This window comes from Poecilia reticulata, chromosome 23 (genome assembly GCF_904066995.2).
Source record: "Poecilia reticulata chromosome 23, P_reticulata-male-v2, whole genome shotgun sequence".
NCBI lineage: Eukaryota > Metazoa > Chordata > Actinopteri > Cyprinodontiformes > Poeciliidae > Poecilia > Poecilia reticulata.
The window spans coordinates 8,796,381-8,817,574 of NC_088852.1; the positions used below are offsets into that span (position 1 = coordinate 8,796,381).

Consider the following 21,194-nt stretch of genomic DNA (forward strand, 5'->3'; position numbering starts at 1 on the left):
GTTCAGCTGGACAATTCGCTTTTGTCAGAGCCAAAATACAGCAGCACTACAAAAACAAGTCAGCTGAGGGAGGCTTTCAATAATAATAACAGTAATAAAAAAAATAATAATAATAAAGTAGGAACAAACCAGATACTGCGTTGCAGCTCAGACTCCAATGAAAACGAATGCTGCTCGTAAACTACAGAATCCAGCTCTCTAAATTAACACCAGCAAGCTGCGAGACAGTGAAACAGAGTCAGATACACTGATCAGGTGGCCATTTTGATGTTGAAATTAACCAACAAGACTACACAGCAAAAGCTCAGCTGCGTTTCAACAACAAAAATTACAAAAACCTCAGCGTGTTGGTGGACAAAGCCACGGCATAAAGACGGGGCGAAAAATGCACTCGCTTCAACGACGAGAACAGTTTTCCTATTGTAATGGAGTGAAACAAAAGAAAGCTGCTGCTTCAGTTAACCTTACGTTATGTAAACAAGCTCCTGCGTAAACGTTTGAGGGGGCAGTTTGACTCAACTCCCCCCCCCCTCTCCCCCCCTTCCTAAAAAAAAAATAGCAAGCTGGACAAAGAAACCAAACTGCCACAAGGTGATTCATGTAGTCCTGAATCTGTTAGTGGTCCAACAAAATGAAAGACATTCACATAACAGCAGAACACTAGCTTCGCTCTGGGACATTCTTAAAATACACACAGCATACTAAGCTAATGTTTGTCACATATTGTGCATAAACGCTACATGAACCTGTGACCGATGTGATTGGCTAACAGAGTTGTCCCGATAAGCAACTGAAGGTTCGCAGGACAGAAATAGCTAACACTTGGCTTTGCTATCACAATGTTGTTTACACAAAACAGCACTAATTCACACAGAAAATGCCTATGTGTTTTAGTCATATAAAGACTAACGAGCGGCATTCATTTAAACAGCTCACACAGCACTTATTCATACATGACGGGTGTTACCACATACTGTTGTTTATGTTCAGTTAAAAAAAAAAAAAAAAAGGATACAGTTTCACCACATCGGTATCCATTCGCCTTTTACCCGGACTCGGAGACGACATTTTTTGTGCTATTTCCACCGCAGAACGCCAGTAAGTCAGCTGAAAGCCAGCTCCCAGGAACGCTAGACAGTCTAGCGGTCGATACTATCCGAAAGTTAACATTTGTTTTCCCAGATGTTCACGACAGAACCTCCTCACGGTGAAGTGTCTCCGTCCTATTGAGGGTTTGAGCTATACGTTAGATCTCCTGTTCACTGCCTTCTCTGCGATCTCACCATGGTTCTGACAAGCAGGGATCCCTCCGCGAATTACGCCATATATGTGCGACTAGAAACGCCACCAAATATGGCCATGTTTGTAGTTTCTAGACTGGAAACTACTGTCCAGGGCCAAAAGTGCTAGAAGCAGCCCAAATGTTTTCATGTTTTATGAATTCATAGGTAAGCAAACAATTGTTTACCTGGCCATTTAAATATGTACACGCACACGTCCTGAACCTTACTCATCAAATTTAAGGGGCGGGGCTAATACAATTATAGACCACATGATTGGTCAGCAAAATGATTGACTGCTGACCAATAAGCGTGAGACCAGAGAATGGGTTCATAATATTTTTATGCATGAACTGAATGGAGGAAAAGATAACTCTTGAAAAGATGCAAAGATTATTTACGTATGTATTTTTTTTCTATCTTTTGCACTATCCCTTTTTGAATGCGTGTCAGTCTTGGCTCAACCCAAAGAATAACAATTTGGTCAAAAATTAGCGATACAGTATTAAACATTTTTTGAACAGAAAATTAGCTCTAAAAAAGGAAATAAGTATTTTTTTATTTTATATTTTATATGTACTATAGACATGAAAGAACTTAAAGGAGATAAAGATGTTTTGAAAAATCTTTTTTTTTTTTCTTCAAACTTCATCTGAATTTCAAGTTCAGCTATAGCAGTTAACCTGAATCAAACATCTGTTGGATGTGGTTTACAATCTGCAGATTAATGTTACCCCCCATCTGACTGCCAGTTAGAAACTTTCCAGAGGTGCCCCTGTGGAGGTCAAGCAATCAAATGATTGCATCTGCATGGCATGAGGGTAAAGGTTGAAAATATTTCAAAACACACGACATGAAATAAAACCGAGACAATTTATTCAGCTTTAAATACGAGTTTCAGTGAATTATTTCCAGCTTTAATTTAGTATTTTCAACTCCGTGAACACATTCTGTAACTGCTAGTACATTTCAATACATCTGATGTAGTTATTACGTTTAACTTTGCCTTTTTGAACAAAACAAAACAAACAAAAACATAAACCATTTAGGATTTTAATATCCATTCAAGTTTTAGCTTTGCTCATAACCGGGGTTGTTGGCACCTAAGTCCTTTTAAGGAGCAGCTTTTCTTAGCTGAGATCAATGCTCTGTTTAACGACTCTGCCTGATGTGTAAACATGAAATTTGAAGATGAGCCTTACAACTACAATAAAATGTTTTCTTTAGATCCACGGCGTGTTTAAACCCTCAACTTTTAAGATGCATGCAGTATACATGCTTTAAAATCATATTTGCGAGAAACATTCCAAGTCTAAATACTGTATTTACCCATTGTCAGAATGTCAAACAACAAATGTGAAACAAACATTCAGAAAACCATTTTATTAAGTAGCTTTCACAAAAGCCTGTGAGGAAAAAAATGCCTACTTGACGACAAGAAAATGGCTTAAAAAGAACATCATGCTTTAAAAACTGAAGTACGAGAAACAGAAACCTAATTTGCTCACAGTTGGGTTTTTATGAGGTTCATCTTTATAGCTCCTGCAAACAACTATGCATACAGCACATAAAAAAAAGAAAAAAAAAGAAAAGAATTCTCTTTCCAGTGTTGATCCAAATGGCCGTTTATCACAAACATATTAATTTTTTCCATTAAAAACATGATTGGGACAAGCCTTCCTTGCAGGTGCTTCGTTATTCGTCGACTGCTTCTGAGACCAAGAACCCAGCAGCTGCAAATCTCGCTCGTGTTCAAACCCTTTGCCGTTTTTACGTTTGGCACATCACAACCAACAAGCTCAATTGATTTTGCCTAGATTTCAAAGTGACAAAACAACACAAAGACGAGCATAATTGTAAAATACAAGGAAAACGCATAGCTTCCACAAGTGCTCTAAAAATAAAAATCGGAAAAAGTGTGATCCGAGTGTGTTTTCTGCCTCCATTTACTCTGATACCCCTAAATAAAATCAAGCACAACAGACTGGAGGGCTGCAGTTGCTACCTTGTAGGAAGAAAAAAAAAACATGACCGTCACATTAACTGAATCCTCTAAATTGTTCTTAGACATGAGTTTCCCTTTGTTTCACAATTATGCACTACTTTGTGTTTATCCGTCAATCTCAATATAATAAATAAATGTTTGGTTGCAATGTCACAAATCACAAATAAAAAAAAATTCAAAAAGACCCAGGAAGTATGAAAACATTGCAGGGAGTTAGTTGTACATGAAGCGTACGTGAAATGTTTGTAATACCAAAAGGAATCCTTCACATTTTTTGACAGTTTACAGAGAAAACTTCCACTAAATTCCCTCTAGCAACACTTAATTTGTAACAAATATAAAAAAAAAACAGGGAGTGACGTGCACAAATGATACACAGCACTCCTTCTATGCTGAGATTGATCTTGTCATAAAGTTAAAAACAGGCAGGTCAACAGCCTTTTGGATCTAAACGGTCTACTGAGATGAGGAGGATACCTGCCACTGACGAAGAATAGCAAACACCCTTTTAGACTTGTCACGAGGGCCCTGGCGGGAGAGGAAAAAAACAAATAAGCTTAATCGTTTTTGGTTCCCCCCCCACCCCCCTAGACATTATTCGAGCTTTCTACTTGCCTGTGCTTGGATGCCACCTTGTGCGCTGGAGTTCTTCTTTGTGGGCATGAGGAGGTCGAGAGCAGCTTTCCAGCCCTGCTGATTAACGGTCGAGGTTCTGGCCAAAGACGATAAGGCTCCCGGATCCATGTTCTCCTTGCCCTCAGAGATCCAGGGACACCAGTCTCTGTGTTGAGCGAGGGGGTCAAACGCTTTCTTGGGCAAAGGGCCATCCTGATGAGAATTTTATTTTTTTTTTATTAAAAGATGAAATAGTGAGTTTCCAGGGTCTCTAATCAAATTTAACTACAAGAATTTCCATGACGCCCAGTTAAAAATGCAATATTGAGGACAATATTTTAAGTATTTAAGAATTTAAGCCACCTAAAATGGGCTTTTCTTTCAATATTATAGCTCCAATTATCTTTTGTTTTGTCTTGGGTCTAAAAATAGCTCAATAAAACAAAATGCATAGTAAGTGCTGCAGAGGATCACTTAAACATGGTGCGCAGAAGTAACTTTAAGTCTTACTGGACCACCGGTCAATGAGAGACACAGGCGTTTGGGAGGGTGCAGGCTGGCAGCGCCGTCAGTCCCTGAGCCGAATCCCTGACCCCGACTCCGGGTTGCAGGCCTCTTGCCTCTGGTTAAAGGACTCGGCAGATCTTCACTTGGACTCGGCGAGTCTCTGCTTCGGGCACGCGAGGCTACTGGAGAGGCCGTACCTTCATCCTGCATCAAACGCAAACACAAATCAAGCTGGCATCTGCTTGTTATAGGACTTTGCTGTGGGCACAAAGCTTATGTTGCGTATGAATCACGGAATATGACACATTTCATCTAAAAAAAAAAAATGCCTGATAACCTGCACGAAAGGCATATAATTGGGAAAACTTCAAATTTGGACTGAAACATTGTTGTTTACTGCAGGGTTTGATCAACAAATCCCAGAAGGGAACTGCTTGTCCTGTCCTGATACATGACAGCAGCTCCAGTTTTAAAACAATCATTTATTTATTTTTATGCAACACTTTTAAGCATTTAGCAAACTAATCTCTGTTTTTAGATGAAGTCTAAAAGAGTATAGTTGTCTTGATATATTTTCTTTGATTTAGATTTCTACAAATATACTAAGAAGAACGTGCACCCTAACGGTACTGTCTACTGTGCAAAAATAAAACAAAGAAGACCTGTGCTGGATAAAATTATACAGTGTCCTGAAATAGAAAAAAAACCCAAACCATCTCTAATGTATACATAGATCAAACAGTTTAACTACTTCTGGCACGTTAGCTTCCATAGAGCTTGCCTGGTCAGTGCGGGTGGAGTCCTGACTCCGAAGCTTCATGCGACATGGAGTTGTTGGCGCTGGAGTGGGTGAGACTGATCCGGAAGCGTCTCCGTCGGACGCTGCTGACGCGGGCCCTGCGGTGGGACCAGAGGGCCCCGCGGGGTTTGGTGGCGCTTCCGCGTCGCCGCCAAGCCCCTCTATCTGAAGGAAGTTCCACAAGCCCACCTTTCGCATACAGTAGGAGCAGGAGACGGTCGGCAGGCTCATTGCATGCAGAGCTGGGCTGGATAGAGAGAAGAGCGCATTGGTTATGAATTTCGTTTTGAGTTACACGACATTGAGGAAAAATTCATCTTACTTTGCTCCCCAGCCACAGAGAGAAACGATGCATGCGGACACCTGCACGGCCAAAGACTCGGAGCAGGGAGTCCCTCCCTTCCGCTTCTGTTCTTCCTCAATCAACTGCAGCACAGTGCTGATCACATCCTCTGTCAGAGACTGCAAAAAGTAAAAGAAAAATAAAACCCGCACAGGTCAGACAGCTACTTCAGGATAACCAAAGCATGCATTTGGATATGATGGCTATCCTCTTTATGCAGTCCCCAGAAACACTTTACTTTACCATGGACTTGAGCAGCTCTGGACTCATCGCCGGAAGCTGCTGCGTCAGGACGCAGGTGCTCTGGAAGCGCTCCAGAAGGGAAGTAAGAAGCTTCGATGGTTCAGAAGCTGGTACCAACCAGAACCGCTCTGGGAAAAATGAATATTTATTATGAAAATACCAAAGACGTACGCCGTGGCTGCATTAAATACAGCTAAATAACTGCTCCTACCTGGACAGGGAAAGTCGGGCCAAGGACAATACTTTTCATGCTGCGTTTGAAGCTGCCTCGATATTTCCGCAACTCGAGTTTTATCTATTTGAAGAATCAAAGAGAGAAACCTTGACTGCCGTTTAATAACCTCAGCGAAGCCTCGCCAAAACTGTTCCAGCTCTGGAGAAAGTTAGCTGCTTGAAGTCTTGCTTACATTTCTCAATGTCTAACGTTGGCTGTAGGGATGCACAAAGGAAAGCCTGGCAGCTGGAGCACTTAAGCATGTCACAGCCGACGTTGATCCAACCGTACCTGGCGCACATCAGAGGAGACAGGCTGCGTGGCTTGGCTGCCCATTTCATACAGTGCGATGCTAAGGAAATCCCCAGTGCTATTAATAAAAAACGTCCTTGCATTGATAGAATGACATAAGGAGTAAAAATGCATGGATTTATTAGCTAAGGAATAGTCCCAACAACATGCAGCAAAAGGCGAATTCCTCATTGTGAGCTGCAGTGAGAAAAGGATATTGAATACGATTCCACTCTGGAGAAAAAAGCTTCATTGTTGGTAGCTTCACAGGGTGCCTGGGTGTTGCCTTTTACTTCCGGAACGTTTAAATCTCCTCGTTTGCTGAATAAGACCAAAAAAAAAAAAAAAAAATACACACATCTTGACATAATTGGTAACAAAATATTATATATTCTTTCTGAAGAACAGTGTAAAAATCCCATTATTGTTTACAATTTTCAGTTCGTTTGTTAGGAAGGAAATTAAAAGAAAAATAAAAACAGCTAAATGAATAGGACTGCTCAAGATTCACAATGAGTTTCTTGTCAGAATTTGATCATTTCCTCTTTCATCCAGTGTTAACAGCATCAAAAAGAAGAATCATGAAGAAATAAATAAGACTGTAAACAAGAAGATGGATGGATGGCAAAAAAATATGAATAGATAGAAGAGCAACTGCAAGATGAATGGACAAATTGTTGAAGTGAGACTATGATGGGTAGGGGATTGACAGATGGATAGGCAAAAGCATGGATGGATGTACATGCAGGCAGATGAAGGACAAATGATCAATCAAAGCATAGATGGATGAATGGACAAAAAGAACAATGAACAGATATCTTGGGTGAGGATAAGGCAACTGATAGAGTAACAGACAAAATAGTTGATAAGCGGGCATGAAGATGGATGGTCCGATGAATAGATTAATCGATAGATACAACTTAAAAGACAGTGTGATAGAGGAAAACAGCTAAAATATCTATTAGTCTTTTTCTGCAACTCTTGAAATCGTGAACCTCGTTTAGCCTCGACCTCTTTGTCTGTAATTGTGCATCGTAGCTTTAGCAGCAGTGCTTCACAGCTAGTTCAGGACAAAAACAAATAAACCAAATGCACAACAGCTGTAGCATGCTCGTGTGCTGCACCCAGTCCCGTCTTTCAGGCTCTCATAAACCTCAGCAAAGCGAAGGCGCGGCTACATTGAGCTACTCGGCTATGAGCCTAAGCCGTAAGCTAACGTAAACATACAAGGAAATCGCGTGTTGGTTGGCATTAATTACCTGTTGCAATCGACGTCTACTACAGATACCCCCTCATTAAGAAGTTCGCGGACTTTTTCAGGGGAAGCGAGGCTGGATTTATGTTGGTTGGAAAGGGCAATTCGCTCCCCGCGGCTACCACCGTCCGTCGCCATGGTCGACTCTGAATGGTTTCCCTAGAAACTAGGACCTAAGGAAAGATGTTCCTCTTTGCTAACCCGCTCCCCCTCCCACTGACGCCAACAAATTTTAGCAGCCTGCACATGGCATTAGACCACGAATTTATTCATTTATTGGTATCAGTATCATAATATAAAAATATGTCTAGCGCATTATTATTTTTTTCCACATATTTTTTGGCTTTATTGGTTTAAAGCAAGTTCAAAAAGCTATTTCTTTTAAAGAAAAGAAACACAAGCAAACAAACTAATACATAAATAATTATTTAAAAAAAATACATTAAAATGATAGATTAAAAAAAATAGAATTATTATTTCCACATACATTAAAATAGCATCTAATTTAGTTCTTGAGATATTCCACTATTGTTTACAAAGGTCAAAAACAAAAGGTGGAGGAATGTAAACGACAAACAGCAGAAAATGCTATTAGTAAATAGCATAAATTCTGTCTGCTGATCTCTTTTTGCCATTTGGAGATCAGGAAGAAACACTGCACTTTAGATTGGTACTGGGGATACTTTACCCAAGGTTCATAAGTTTTATATTGAAAAAGTATTGCATTAGAAACGTATTTTTCTGCCTAAATCTGTTATTTTTGTAAATATGTTATGCGTGTCAATGAATTTTTTCGCTTTTGACTATAAAACTATATTTTGCTCCATTTGATGACAGTTACTAACTGACTTTTACAAAATACCTTTTTACTCTTACACAAGTAATTTATTGGACAGTCTTTTTTAGTAAAAATGCATTGAAATACTACATTTACCTAACTACATTTCTACCTATATATCTGAGTACTTAAATTAAATTATATATTTTTGATTCAGACCCACGACCAGTTGGTGGCGCTAACTGCTCTCAAACATTGTCTTCCAACTGCTTAGCAATACCAGAAGAAGTAGCGTGTCATCACCGGTGGAGCTAAAAGAAAACCTGTGAATGGCTTCAAAATAGGCTGAAATGTGAAGTGAGACATCGACGCTTTATCGGGCGTTGCGTTTTTTTTCCATGTGACAACCAAAGGGACTGGGCAGTGAAGGGAGAAGAAGGGGACAAAAGATGTCGGACAGTTCAGAGCAGCTGAATAAATTTGAGAAATTGACAGGCAGGCCGCCGCGCGGACCGATGTTAGCAGGTAGGTCAACAGCAACAACATTATGAACATCTCGACGTGATGTTTAATCCCAGCTTTCATGTCACACATTGAAGATTGGCTCAGCGCGGTTTCTCCACTCGGGAGGGCCTCCTCACAAATTGAACCGATAAACATCACATTCATGCCAACAGCCGCTCATACTAGACATTTTAACGAGATGTTTCAGGTGTGCGTTGGAATGGCACCAACATGGCTCTGTTTTGTTGGTTAACGGGTAGTTTTCCTCCTTTCATAGTTGCAGCTTGCGCTTTTCTGCATGCCTTGGACCATAAAACAAGTGTGAAGCCAACCAAATCAATCAAGACTGTTTGTGAAAAGGAATCGCCATCCTTGACAACCACTGTCAAGCTTTTGCTGTACCTGGAAATTAATATTTTTCGTCAAAGTGTTAGAATCTCCCCTGCTCTTCTGAGTTCTCAAGCAGGAATGACCTATTGAAGCTCATTTTACACAGTGAATTTGAATCCAGGCTTTGACTAGACCGCTCGAAAAGCTTCATTATGTTCTTACTGAGCCATTCAGAGGTGGGCTTGCAGGCTTTTGTTTCAAATTACCGTTCTGCTGCTTAAGCGATCTTAAGGGCAGAAACCAATGACGAAACATTCAGGATTTTTAGCTAGAAAACTGAATTACTTTTAATTAAGTAAAGCTGTACATGTCTTGAATCAGTGAAGCAGCTACTACAGCCACCACTGTGCCAGAATATCTTCATCAGATTTAAGTCTTTTGAGGACTTTTTTTGACTAGGCTTTTAGACATTTAGAGATTGACCTACCTTTCCTTCAGTCCTTCTGCGTGTGTGTGCGCTTGGCCTTAAAGTCACAAACCAATGACCGAACATTCTTCTTCACTGAATTTCTACCAGACAGCAGAATTTCTGGTTCTCCAGGCCCTGAACTCCCCCCACCAACTACCACCACTGAACTAGACAAACGCTTCAAAGGTATTTTTATGTCCCCCTTGTTCCACCTTGACTCCTCTCTGTCCAGGTCCTCGAACTCCTCCCGCCCGCAGCGGCCATCGCTGCGTCGCTGACAACACTAACCTGTACGTGTTTGGGGGTTACAACCCGGACTATGAAGAGTCGGGAGGCTCCGAAAACGAAGACTACCCGCTGTTCAGGGAGCTTTGGCGGTACCACTTTGCCACGGGCTGCTGGCAGCAGATTCGAACCGAGGGTTACATGCCCACAGAGCTGGCGTCTATGTCAGGTGAAACTCTTGTCCGCCTTGCCTGTAGTTTAGAATCGAAGTCCCGTTGTTCAATATGGAAAGCGGTGTTCTCACCCGGAGTTTATTGTTCTGTGGTCTCTCCAGCGGTTTTACACGGCAACAACCTTCTGGTGTTCGGCGGCACCGGGATTCCCTTCGGGGAGAATAACGGCAACGATGTCCACGTTTGTAACGTGAAGTACAAGCGGTGGTCGCTGCTCAACTGTCGAGGGAAGAAGCCGAACCGGATATATGGACAGGTAGCTGCAGGAATCGGTTCTACGTCTGCGTATTGGACAATTTCTCTTTTTAGTGTTTTATATTTGGATTCTACAGGGTAATGACTGTTGCGGCGCACTGACTGATGTTTTTTTTTTTTTTTCCTCTCCAGGCGATGGTCATTATAAACGGCTTCCTGTATGTGTTTGGCGGAACGACGGGCTACATCTACAGCACAGACCTGCACAGACTCGATCTGACCACCAGGGAATGGATCCACCTCAAACCCAACAACCCGCCTGACGACCTGCCGGAGGAAAGGTAGAGAGCTGGACATCAAGCTGCCACCGAAAGCCAAATACTTATGCTTTCTACTCTCCAAAACGCCCCTGACATCACTTCCTGTTTCTGTGCGTCACAGATACAGGCATGAAATAGCACATGACGGACAGAGGATTTATATTCTGGGAGGTGGAACTTCCTGGACGTCGTACCCTCTAGATAAGGTACGACACCGGCAGTTTCTCTGTATCGATGTTAAAATATTAGTTACTGTAAAATGTTTTGGGTTTCCTTTTTGTAGATACATGCTTATAATCTGGAGACAAACTCTTGGGAGGAGATCACAGCTAAACCTCATGAGAAAATAGGTGTGTATGCTGCACTTTTTTTCCAGAGTTCAGCCTGCTTTTTCTACTAAGTGCTTTGGAAGCAAACCTGCTCCTTCAACTCTTTCACATTAGGTCGCATTTTATTGAGGTTTTATGTGGCAAGACCAACAGAAAAGAGTGCAGAATTGTAAAGTGAAAGGGAAAAACTCTAAATATTTAAAAAGGTAAAGATGTGAAAAGTGTGGGCTGCCTCTGTGTTCGCTCAATACTTCGTAGAACCACGATGCCTCTTTTGAGGCGTCTTTCGAAATGGTGTGAGCGCAGTCATATTGGTTCATCTGTGAACAAAACTGATCAAATATCGTCCAAGATACTTACAAAGTACTCTGTGAAATATCCAAAAAAAAAAAAAAAAAGTAAAACTTCCCCACTTTCTGACAGGATATCCTGCTCCTCGACGATGCCATAGCTGTGTGCAGATACGCAACGGTGAGACAGACGGATCTAAGAAATATCTGCTTGTTTTTCACACGCTGGCAAACTAACACGCAACTTGTATACCCCCCCCCCCCCTTTTTTTTTTTTTTTGTAGATGTATTTATTTGTGGAGGCTACAACGGGGAGTTGATACTAGCCGATCTGTGGAAGCTAAACCTGCAAACCTTCCAGTGGAGTAAGCTACCAGCAGAGATGCCTGAGCCAGCCTACTTTCACTGTGCTGCTGTAACCCCTGTTAGTACCTTTCTCCTAATTTAAAAAAAAAAACAAAACTTAAAATTCACCTGTTTATTACACAATAACATTTTGGTGTTTTTCGTCAATGAAAATTTGTGTAGTTTTGACTGGACTGGGAATGAAACGTCTTATTAGCTTTGACCATTTATTAGAACTTTTTCTTTCTGATATTTGTTCTTTTAGCAAGTTCCAGAGAAGTCAACAAATAGGTTGTCGAAGAATATACATGATACTTTAAAAAGTCAGCAAACGTGTGAAATAAATCCAGAAATTTATATTGAATTAAAAGCGTGTTTTCATAAGATGTCTGGCGTCCAGCCAGTCAAACTGTTCTAACGCTGCTGTTCTTCCCAGGCCGGCTGCATGTACATTCATGGAGGCGTGGTGAACATCCACGAGAACAAGAGGACTGGCTCTTTGTTTAAGATCTGGCTGACTGTTCCCAGCCTGCTGGAGCTGTGCTGGGAGAAGCTTCTCAAAGCCTTCCCCCACCTGACCTCTCTCCCCACCTTTCACCTGTACAACCTGGGCCTCACGGAGGAGCTCGTAGACCGTGTCAAGTAGGCGCAGAGGAACGGGAGAAATTTCCCAGCAGGACTCTGTAAGATGCCTGATGTAGCTGCCCCCCCCCGCCCCCCATCCCGCCTTAAAGCCAAAAACAATGGGATGCCTTTTTTTTTCTTTTTTTTTTAAGTTCCTGTATTTTTTTTGATTTTTTTTTTTTTTTTTTTGTAGATACGGCGATGAGTGTCAGTATTTCTTGGAATGTTTTATGGATTTTACTCTAATCCCTGTGCCATCACTGCATCTGTACAGCGTTTGGATTCTGGACGTCCTCTTCCGACAAACTGACAAGTTGTAAAACAATACAGAAAACTATATTTTGCCATGTGAAAAGTCAGATGCTATTTACTCTCACTTCTGCAAATCCTCCAGATATTTTATAAATTCAGAGTGAAGGGAATAATGGATGTATATTTATTTCAAGGACTTGATCACTTTTTGCTGGATCCCCCTCACCCCCCACATCATGAACTGATATTGCTCTTTGCACATTTCCCCTCCTCTGATGTTCTCGTAGATAATTTTCTTATTTAATAGATCCTTTATTCATCTGTGGCTAGTTATTTCAGTCTAGAGGGCGACACATTGGTTTGCCAATTTTTCACAGTTACACTGACACCATACAGCTCTTACTGTCCTTTCCCCTGAGGGGACCTTCTCCGCTCCAAGTTGTCAGATGAATTAATAGTCGTGCAAGTTTCAGCACTCTAGTTATCTTGCCAATTTGCACGGGCGGACAAACAAAGCTTTTATCTCGCCTCGGAAACGTTATAAAATGTTTCAGATCATTTGTGGTCAAATTGCCTAACATTTGTGCAGACACTGGGTGTTCATTGCCATGACGAGAACATTTGCGACTTGGTTTTTGTCTCCGTCCCTCCCCCTCGCCCCTTTACAGCTTAAACATAAAATGAAGGAGAATATTTGGGTTATTTCCCCCGATTGTGTCGACTCCTAGCTTTATTTGTGAAACCGCACCTCACTGTGAATCGGGTGCCGTTTGAACCTCAAGCTTTTCGTTCGTTGACGCTTTTTACCTTCTGTTGAAGACGATGGCTTTGCACCGAGAGCTGCTTCAGTAACAGTCGTTTATCCTGCAGTGCCTTTTTCTGAGATGCATGTTTAACCCCATCGGATATTCCAGTCAGTGCATACAGGTGCTCATTTTTAAACTCTCCCCTGTAATAACCAGATCAGTAACTCCTAAATCGACTGCAGCGCATTCTCGTAAAATAATTGACACTTAATGTTTTAAAGACGCCAAATATTGCTTCACTTTGAGATCTTTGGTTTGACCCCACCCCACCCCACCGGTGCATGAATCCTCTTATTTTAAACTTCTGCACTGCCTTCCCAGATTCTTTAATGCATGATGCCTGTACCTGCTTTTCAAACAAAGAAAAAAAAAATCTTTACTTTTAAAATATGCTTTACAGGTTTCCTATAAAAAAATTAAAATTAAAAAAAAAGTTGTACAGTCTGATTTTATGAACATTGTCAATAAAAGTATTGTTCAAATATAGCCTTGCTCACATGACTAATTCCCTTAAGATGTGCAGTAAAGAAAAAACATTTTAAAGTAACAAAAGTGGACACATTTGCGAACTTGTTCAGCTTTGTTTCTCCAAGTTTAAGTTGCAAACCTTTTGACTCCAGATGTAGACACAGACTTTTTTTTTGTTCCGGCATTTGAAAATACTTCTAGATGACTTCAATATTTCGTAGAATTTGTTAAAGCCACATAATTTATCATCAATTAAAAGTTTCACTAACTGCGTCAATCAGTGCAAAACTAGAAATGTCTTTAACATTTTATTTGGGAAATTTATTACATTTTATTTAATCACATTCCAAAAGTTTACATCAGTAGTCAAGATTCACAAATATCAAAAGCACTAGGAAAATGTTTCAGGAAACAAACGGCACAGCATCAATCGTAGGTCAGAGAAGACGATTCAAACACTCAGATGGTTTCCCAGTTTTTGTGCATCTGAAACCAAATCCAAGGAAAATGGAAAAAAAAAAAACGGTGATCTTTCGGCATAAAGCAGAACGGATGCATTCTTTTCTTTGCAAACAGATTAACATGAGCGCGGAGAAGGAGCGAAGAAGTAAACGGCCAAAACGATGAAGTATACCGCCACTAGGGCTGTACCTGCAAACACAAAGAAGACGATTAGTGGCTTTTTTAAAAATTATTTTCATTTTTATAACAATTAGTGTTGAGCCTCGCTAAGTGGAAGCAGGAGTTTGCAACATGAGGAACTTACCCTGAAAGTAGTCACACTTCCCATCCATGAAGATGTAGTTCACCAGGATGACGCTGAAGATGCTGGCCCAAAGATGAATGTCACTGAACACGAGCACAAATCCCACATCCTGGACACAAGAAAAAAAATAAAATAAAATTTAGATTAAGCCAGTCAAGTTGAGCAGCTCATCACAGACAATGTGTGAAAATATTACACCCAGCAGAGGAAATGCTTCGTTTATGTGCGAGGTTAGGCTACTGCAATAAAAGATGAATTCCTTTTAACATGCTTACAAAAGGTGACAATAACAGAGTAGGATGCGCTACAAAGAAGTAAAACATACTCACGTAGAAAGCATTAAACAGGACAAGAAGTGGAATCTGTATCATGCAAACCTGCACAGCAATGCAACTGCCTACTTCAAGACTGCAAGAGAGTTAGAAATATACACATTTTCAGACTGTACTGAGAGATTGTCAAAAGAATTTCTGTACAATTTGACATCATGTGTCTCTTACAACTCCCATTACTTGAAATACTACAGTTTGATAGAAGTTACCATGACAAAAACATAAAAGATCTACTCAAACCTCAAGCTGATATTGTTCTGCAGCGCAAACTGGATCCCGTTGACAATCTCGGGAAGCTCCGGCACCATCGCCAATACGGTGACGCCGATGAAGTACTGCAGGGAAACGAGACCCATCTGAGTGCAAGTGGAAAAGTTCCAGTCTCGTCGATTGAACCAAATGGTTTGCATTTTAACTACCTGGGAGACGGAGGAATGACTCAGGATGGGCTCGATGTTGACGGTGCAAAGATCCGCACAGCTGGCCATGAGCACCGTGGCAAAAATCAACACTGCGAGAGCTCTCCATCTGGACCAGTGGACAACAGGGTGACCTGATGGCAGCAGGCATCTTATTAACCACCAACACACTCAAAATAGATCCATTTAAATATCTGTGTGCCACGTTTAAATGTCGACTTGGCACAAGTTTTTGTAGCAGTGAAAGGAATTCACAAATTTCTATGAAAAAAAAATTGTTTTGGCATGCATGACCAACTTAAGCTGGAAATCAAGCACTTAAGATTGTCACGTGCATGCAGTTTTTCAGGCAAGCAACATGCAGAAGGTTTTAAGTATTTCATGCGAAGAACCACATGCAGCCCACACACCTGTCGGAATGCGGCCAGGTGCAGTAATGCTGGCATTAATACACATGTTGGTCGGAACCAGATGGGCAGCTGTGACCTCACCAGTGGGATTGTTGGTGTTGCTACCCTCCTGTGCATACTGACCGTGTGCTTGTCCCCCGTGACCGTCGCTGACATGGATATCATAAATGTGTGCGTGGGTCTTGAGTGTGAAGATGAGCCCGATCAGATAGGAAGCAGGCAGCAGGACGGAAATGGTGTACACCAGAGGCCTGGGGAAAAAAAACAAAAAAAAAAACATTTCCTAATTAATCCGAACTCGGGTGGAATAAATGCGCAGAAAATGCATTTCAGAATTTAAATGATTTTACTTACTCAATATGGGACAGAATTAAATGTGGGTCAGTTGTAGTCTGTTGGGGGGAAAAAGAGAAAGTGTTACCCGAGTTTCATTTGTACGTATATACAAGTATAAAAATATTCCTGTAAAAATCTTGAACTTGTTCTGCCAAAAGTTGGAAAAAAGCCGCCCACCGTGTCATAGCGACAGTCCTTGCAGGTGAACGGTACGGTGCCGTTACCGGGAGTACTGGAGCAGCTTTCGCACACCAGGTTACCGAAGGTCTTTGAGAAAAGGGTGGGTGCAAACACACCTACAGAGCGAAGCCCAAATCTCATTAGGACGACTCTGGGAAAACGTTTAAAATAACCAAACGCGACAATCCTTACCTCCAATGGATATGAAGAGCAAAGCTGAGCTCACGCCGGCCGAGCGGCTGTTAAATCTCTGCTCACTGTGTTTGATTCCTCCAATAGTCATACAAATACCCTGCAAAAGAGTTTTAGAATCAATTAGACTTGCAGGCAGGCAGGCAGGCGGCTGTGCGCTCACGCGTCCTTCAGTGACGCTTACGGGGATGAACAGAATGCACCCAATCAGAGTGCCAGCCAGTGCAGATTTGACGACCTCCTCGTAACAATTACTGCCGGCGCGATGCCCCCGAAGCAGCGCCGTGATGTAGAAGGTCATCTCCGTGATGGAGCCGAACGTCGCGTTGACAACCGCCCCCACTGCGAAGTTGCTCTGTGCGGAAATGCTGAGCAGAGCACAACAGCGAAACCGAAACATGAATTCTACACGTACTACTTTTCCATACCACTTATTTTATATAAGATACTTTACCTTGCAATTCCCATGCCTATATAGTAGGACAGGGGAATTATGGACGTGATGGCTATCGTGAACATGGTCTCTGTGCTGAAGTATTCATGCTCTCGGTCAGCGTAGCCAGCGATTACAGTCACGAATACCAACGGTAACAAGTCTGCCAGAAGAGATGAAGGAAAACAAAGGGATGCGTCGTCTTTAAAAAAATTAATAAATAAAAGCCCCCCGCCCCATTCATGACCAGCTAAAAAAGGATACTGAGAGCAAAGATGTTGATCCCTTGGACTGTGTATTTGTAGTAATGCACATTGAAGGCCTGATAACAGTACAAGACAACTCTCGTCTCACACACGTCCTTCTGGAAGATCAAATAAGAGAGCAAATGGTTAAAAAAAAAATTTTTTTAATTGCTTAACTAGTTGAAAGCATTGCAGAGCGATCAGATTAAAAGGAAGTCAGTTGCAACAACAAGTTATTTATAATGATCTACCTTTAGCCCTACGACGGAAAATAAAAAAAAGAAAAGTTTTGGTTTCGTGGACAGAAAACTCAACCAAATCCCATTATGCAACCTACTCACAATTTTGCATAAATTACGACAAGTTCTTCATGAATGGTCATTGTTAAAATCAACTCATAGGAAACCTTATCCAGCGAATAGATCTCGATGTCCTCCGGTGCCATGAGGAGGACTGTGGTCAGGATGCGGCTGTTCATCTTTGCAATGGGGATGGTGAAGACCGGAAGCCAGGACAGGACAAATGCGAGGCAGTGGACCACAGCCAGGACTGGGTAGCCCAGCAACAACCAAAGCAAAGTGCCGACGCGGCACTGCAGAGACACAACGGGGAAACCGACTTAGTAGCATGATAATCGTGGATAATCATGAAATGCATCCTGACGCTCTCACCCAGTGCTTTGTGGTTTTTCTTGGCGGACGAGTCGGAACGGGGATCTCAACAGGGAGAGGGGAGGACACCAGAAGAGGTGCGCAGTCCGTGTCCCCAACCAGATCCTTATCATCGTGCTCTTGTGGAACAATGTCACAGTTTGTCGGCTTCACGGCAGACGTGTCAACTAAATGACAAGCCTGGAATTTTAAAAAGTAGAATATAGAAAATAGTCCATTATGAAAAAAAAACATTTGCCTAGAAAACGTGGAGGATTTATATCCATTTACCCTTTGTATGGATTTTCCAAACGGCCAAATTATATACCAGGCCAACTTTAAACAGACTTTACCTGAAAGGAGCAAAAAAATGGCTCAGCGACATGCAGTAAAAACGCTCATGTTTCTTAATGATGCAGCTGGTTCTAGAATACATACCATAAGGGACACCAAAGACAGTCAGAAACATCACAGGACAAATGAGCAGGTAGGTCAAGGAGACCCACCAGCCAAATAAAAACACATATGCCATGTTCCCAACGGTGACCACTGGAACTGGAGGAAAGAAAGCAAAGAGCTTCCAGGTAAGAGCAAAGTACTTACGTGCAAGCATAAAAATTCAATAATAGAGCTGCACAATATATCGCAAAGTAATCATTGTTTCAGTACCACTGCACTTGGATTTGGCGAAGAACTAACTAGACAAGAATATGCGCTGCTAGGCAATTATTCGAATACCAGGTATTTCTGCCCTCTATGAAATATTTTTGCAACATTTACAATATGGAGCAAAATTTTAGAAGGTAAAAAGGGATAAGGGGTCAGAGTTTTTAAGGGACATCAGCCAAGCCAAGTCATTTCATTTCATTTCCAAAACAGCAAAAGTTGGCCAAAAGCAACTCTCAGTAAAACCCACATGATGGTGGAAATAAAGGGTTTGGTTTTGTTGTTTTCTTTCCCCCAAAGCTGAACAGACTGCTCATTATCTAGAGTCAATATTTGCAATGCACCAGAAAGCCAGTTTTCAGTAAATTGCTTATTTATCCCAGAGTTATATCTTCGCAGCAGCATTCTCAAAGAACAGCGCATTTTGCTTGTTTCTCCTAATATTGTGCTCTCCTGTTGAACAGAAAGAAAAGACCTTCAGTGTTCTTAACAATGCTGAGGTCGGTGTGCAGTTCCTTGTCGATGTCAGATCGGTCTTCGATTGGTTTCTCGGTCACGTTGCCCTTCCATTTTCTAAATCCAAACTGGAAAACAAAAACAAAATGCAGAATATTATATTATGCCAATGTAGACTTCCGTACCACCTTGGAAAAAGTTTCTCCCATCCTTCGTAGCAAAAAACATCTCAAGCTCAGTCAGATTGTACTTGGTGTTCACATTTTTTTGTCCAAAACGTTTTTTTGTGTGTGTGTTTTTGCATCATTTGATCAGCAAAATGTGTTGCAGATATCTGCCATGTCCTCCACATTACTTGAAACGAGCCGAAAGCAGTCCTTGAAACATTGTTCTGATTTCTTCAACCCCCTACATCTTCCTTTGTCACTTTATTTGCTAAGAGTACTTTGGTGGTGAAATAGCCGATTTGACGCAGTAATCGTCCCCTACCTTGTAGTTGTTAGCCTCTCTGTGTGCTTCCACCTCATTGTCGACTCTGATGGTCGTCCTCGAGGTGCCATCATGCCATCCTTCCTCTCCATGCCTCGGGAGAGAGTTCCCATGTGCTCCTATTGTAAATGTCAATCGTTTTATTTTTGTAGCTATTCTTTTATCCAATTCAGACATGACAGGTGGAGGAATCGGGACGACAAGAGAGGTTTGGGCAAGTGAGAATAAACTCATTCACCTCTGGAGACAGCAAGCAGGCATTTCGGCGTGAACTGGCAGAAGTGATGAACAGAACCGTCGGGGGACGGTGTCGCCAGTGCGCCCACATCTGGATGATGGGGCCCAACAAACAGCCTCTCAGGCTGGATCTGCAGTCGGGGGAACCGCTGATGATGCTCAGGATCGCAACAGTATTCTGATGGGGGGGAAAAAAAAAAAAGAAAGTCTTCTACACAGTCTGGATGTGGATTGTGACCGACATCCACAGCTAATGCCCTCCTGTGGAAATGTGTGAGACTAACAAAAAACTCATGAGAGTCATGCAGCGTTCTTCTCCATTTGCCCTCTTCCAAGACTGATCACATTTTTAATGCGTTACAGCACACAAATGAGAGAGGGCTATGCTTTGATTTGAAATTCAAAACATAGACATGCTGGTAATACAATACGTGATCTGTATACATAAGAGAGAAAGTTTTCTACATTAAAAAAAAAAAAGTCTAAAATGATAAATGGCTTTTGGAAACAAGTTAGTCAATAATTCAAAATTGATTTTTATATACACAGCAACACATAATTCAGGATCACTGCAATATACTGCATTAATCCAAGCTGTGATAATCAATTGTACATTCTTCCCAGTAGTTTTAAACATACAATCTTAACAACGGCATTAAATTGGTTAAAAAGTTCCAAAGTAATCATAATGTCCCTAAAATGTACTTCTGATGACCTTTGCATGCAAAATTTAACTATTAAAACGTTAAAAATTGAGATGTCATGGCTGCGCAGGTGAATTTAAGACAAAAGCAGTTAGCCACGAAGCATTAAGCAAACTGATTTAAAAAAACGCACATACAGGTGCGCATTAGTTGGGAGAAAATGAAGCAGTTTGTATCACCTGTTGATTCAGCCACTGATCTTTTCCGAAGGTTGTCGACTTCTCCGGGCAGCAACGAAGGCGTTTTAAATGACATTTTGTGTGTTTTTCTTTTTTCCACTCTCCAAATGAGCTCTCAGTGTTTGGTCTCCCCGTTATGCCAGCCGGCCGCGGACTGGCGTGTCATCACTGACAGAGAGGGTGGTGGTGTGCTTCAAGCTGTGCTTTTTATTTTCTTCCTCCATTGCAAAATTTTTAATTTACTCAGTTTTATTTTGCACTTAATTAGGCTTTATTCTCTATGCGCCACGTGATTAACCTCTAAATATTTTTAGTTTTGTTCATATTTTTTGACAAAACTTTGACTTTTTGATCGATTTAATGAAAGCGTGTGTTTAGCGCCTCACGCGGTGTAATTGGGACACAGCACGAGACGCAGCAAAAGCCGATTTCAACTTTATTTGTAGAACACGTCGTGTACAATTATCACAAACTCACTATGCTGAAAAAAGAAATGTAAAAATAATTTTAAAAAAAAAGACAATGGTAATTTATAAAACGCCTTTTACAAAAGCATGAATAAAACACGTAATATGTGAGCTCACATGTAGATTAATGTTGATAAAAATAAAAGTGAAATGTATGGAAAAAACTTTGGTTCAACACAATATGAACATAGTTACTAACAGCACCAAACTCTAAACTCTGATTTGATTCTTGGCATAACCACAACCTATAAACCATAAAGGTCTGTGTTACTATCCAAGAGTATTTATATCTTAAATTGTTTTATTTTTATTA

At 41.2% G+C, this 21,194-nt stretch overlaps 4 protein-coding genes across 5 annotated transcripts in view; 1 reads left to right on the forward strand and 3 right to left on the reverse strand.

Annotated features, from left to right (window-relative positions):
- ube2h (ubiquitin-conjugating enzyme E2H (UBC8 homolog, yeast)) overlaps positions 1 to 4,550 on the reverse strand; it is a 26,426-nt gene extending 21,876 nt beyond the window's left edge. Inside the window, exons 1-3 of one of the 2 annotated variants that reach the window (XM_008400680.3) lie at positions 4,411 to 4,550; positions 3,901 to 4,113; positions 3,763 to 3,813 (exon numbers count right to left, since the gene is read on the reverse strand). In XM_008400680.3, the coding sequence (XP_008398902.1) occupies positions 3,763 to 3,813; positions 3,901 to 4,112 (263 nt within the window). In that variant the 5' untranslated portion in view covers position 4,113; positions 4,411 to 4,550. Of the gene's footprint in view, positions 1 to 1,015; positions 1,479 to 3,762; positions 3,814 to 3,900; positions 4,114 to 4,410 lie in introns of those variants that run through there. The other variant, XM_008400681.3, reaches the window with a different exon arrangement.
- On the reverse strand, positions 4,120 to 7,786 carry zc3hc1 (zinc finger, C3HC-type containing 1). Its single transcript, XM_008400679.3, has 8 exons — positions 7,557 to 7,786; positions 6,516 to 6,618; positions 6,200 to 6,350; positions 6,004 to 6,087; positions 5,793 to 5,920; positions 5,529 to 5,668; positions 5,189 to 5,453; positions 4,120 to 4,611 (listed from the first exon to the last, which is right to left on the reverse strand). The coding sequence occupies exons 1-8, from the start codon at positions 7,688 to 7,690 to the stop codon at positions 4,375 to 4,377; spliced, it is 1,242 nt and encodes a 413-aa protein (XP_008398901.3). The 5' UTR covers positions 7,691 to 7,786; the 3' UTR covers positions 4,120 to 4,374.
- An 808-nt stretch (positions 7,787 to 8,594) lies between these two features.
- klhdc10 (kelch domain containing 10) lies at positions 8,595 to 13,738 on the forward strand. The gene is made up of 9 exons (XM_008400683.3): positions 8,595 to 8,855; positions 9,866 to 10,087; positions 10,193 to 10,347; positions 10,479 to 10,627; positions 10,728 to 10,812; positions 10,890 to 10,956; positions 11,359 to 11,406; positions 11,510 to 11,649; positions 12,007 to 13,738. The coding sequence occupies exons 1-9, from the start codon at positions 8,780 to 8,782 to the stop codon at positions 12,214 to 12,216; spliced, it is 1,152 nt and encodes a 383-aa protein (XP_008398905.1). The 5' UTR covers positions 8,595 to 8,779; the 3' UTR covers positions 12,217 to 13,738.
- Positions 13,739 to 14,015: 277 nt separating this feature from the next.
- On the reverse strand, positions 14,016 to 20,776 carry cax1 (cation/H+ exchanger protein 1). The gene is made up of 20 exons (XM_008400682.3): positions 20,415 to 20,776; positions 19,533 to 19,709; positions 19,295 to 19,413; positions 18,825 to 18,933; positions 18,122 to 18,238; positions 17,975 to 18,036; positions 17,705 to 17,884; positions 17,440 to 17,625; positions 17,053 to 17,152; positions 16,810 to 16,951; positions 16,540 to 16,723; positions 16,356 to 16,455; positions 16,161 to 16,279; positions 16,002 to 16,039; positions 15,771 to 15,898; positions 15,238 to 15,371; positions 15,059 to 15,153; positions 14,816 to 14,894; positions 14,487 to 14,595; positions 14,016 to 14,371 (listed from the first exon to the last, which is right to left on the reverse strand). Exons 1-20 carry the CDS (start codon positions 20,488 to 20,490, stop codon positions 14,298 to 14,300), a joined length of 2,328 nt encoding a protein of 775 aa, XP_008398904.2. The 5' UTR covers positions 20,491 to 20,776; the 3' UTR covers positions 14,016 to 14,297.
- Between the last annotated feature and the right edge of the window lie 418 nt (positions 20,777 to 21,194).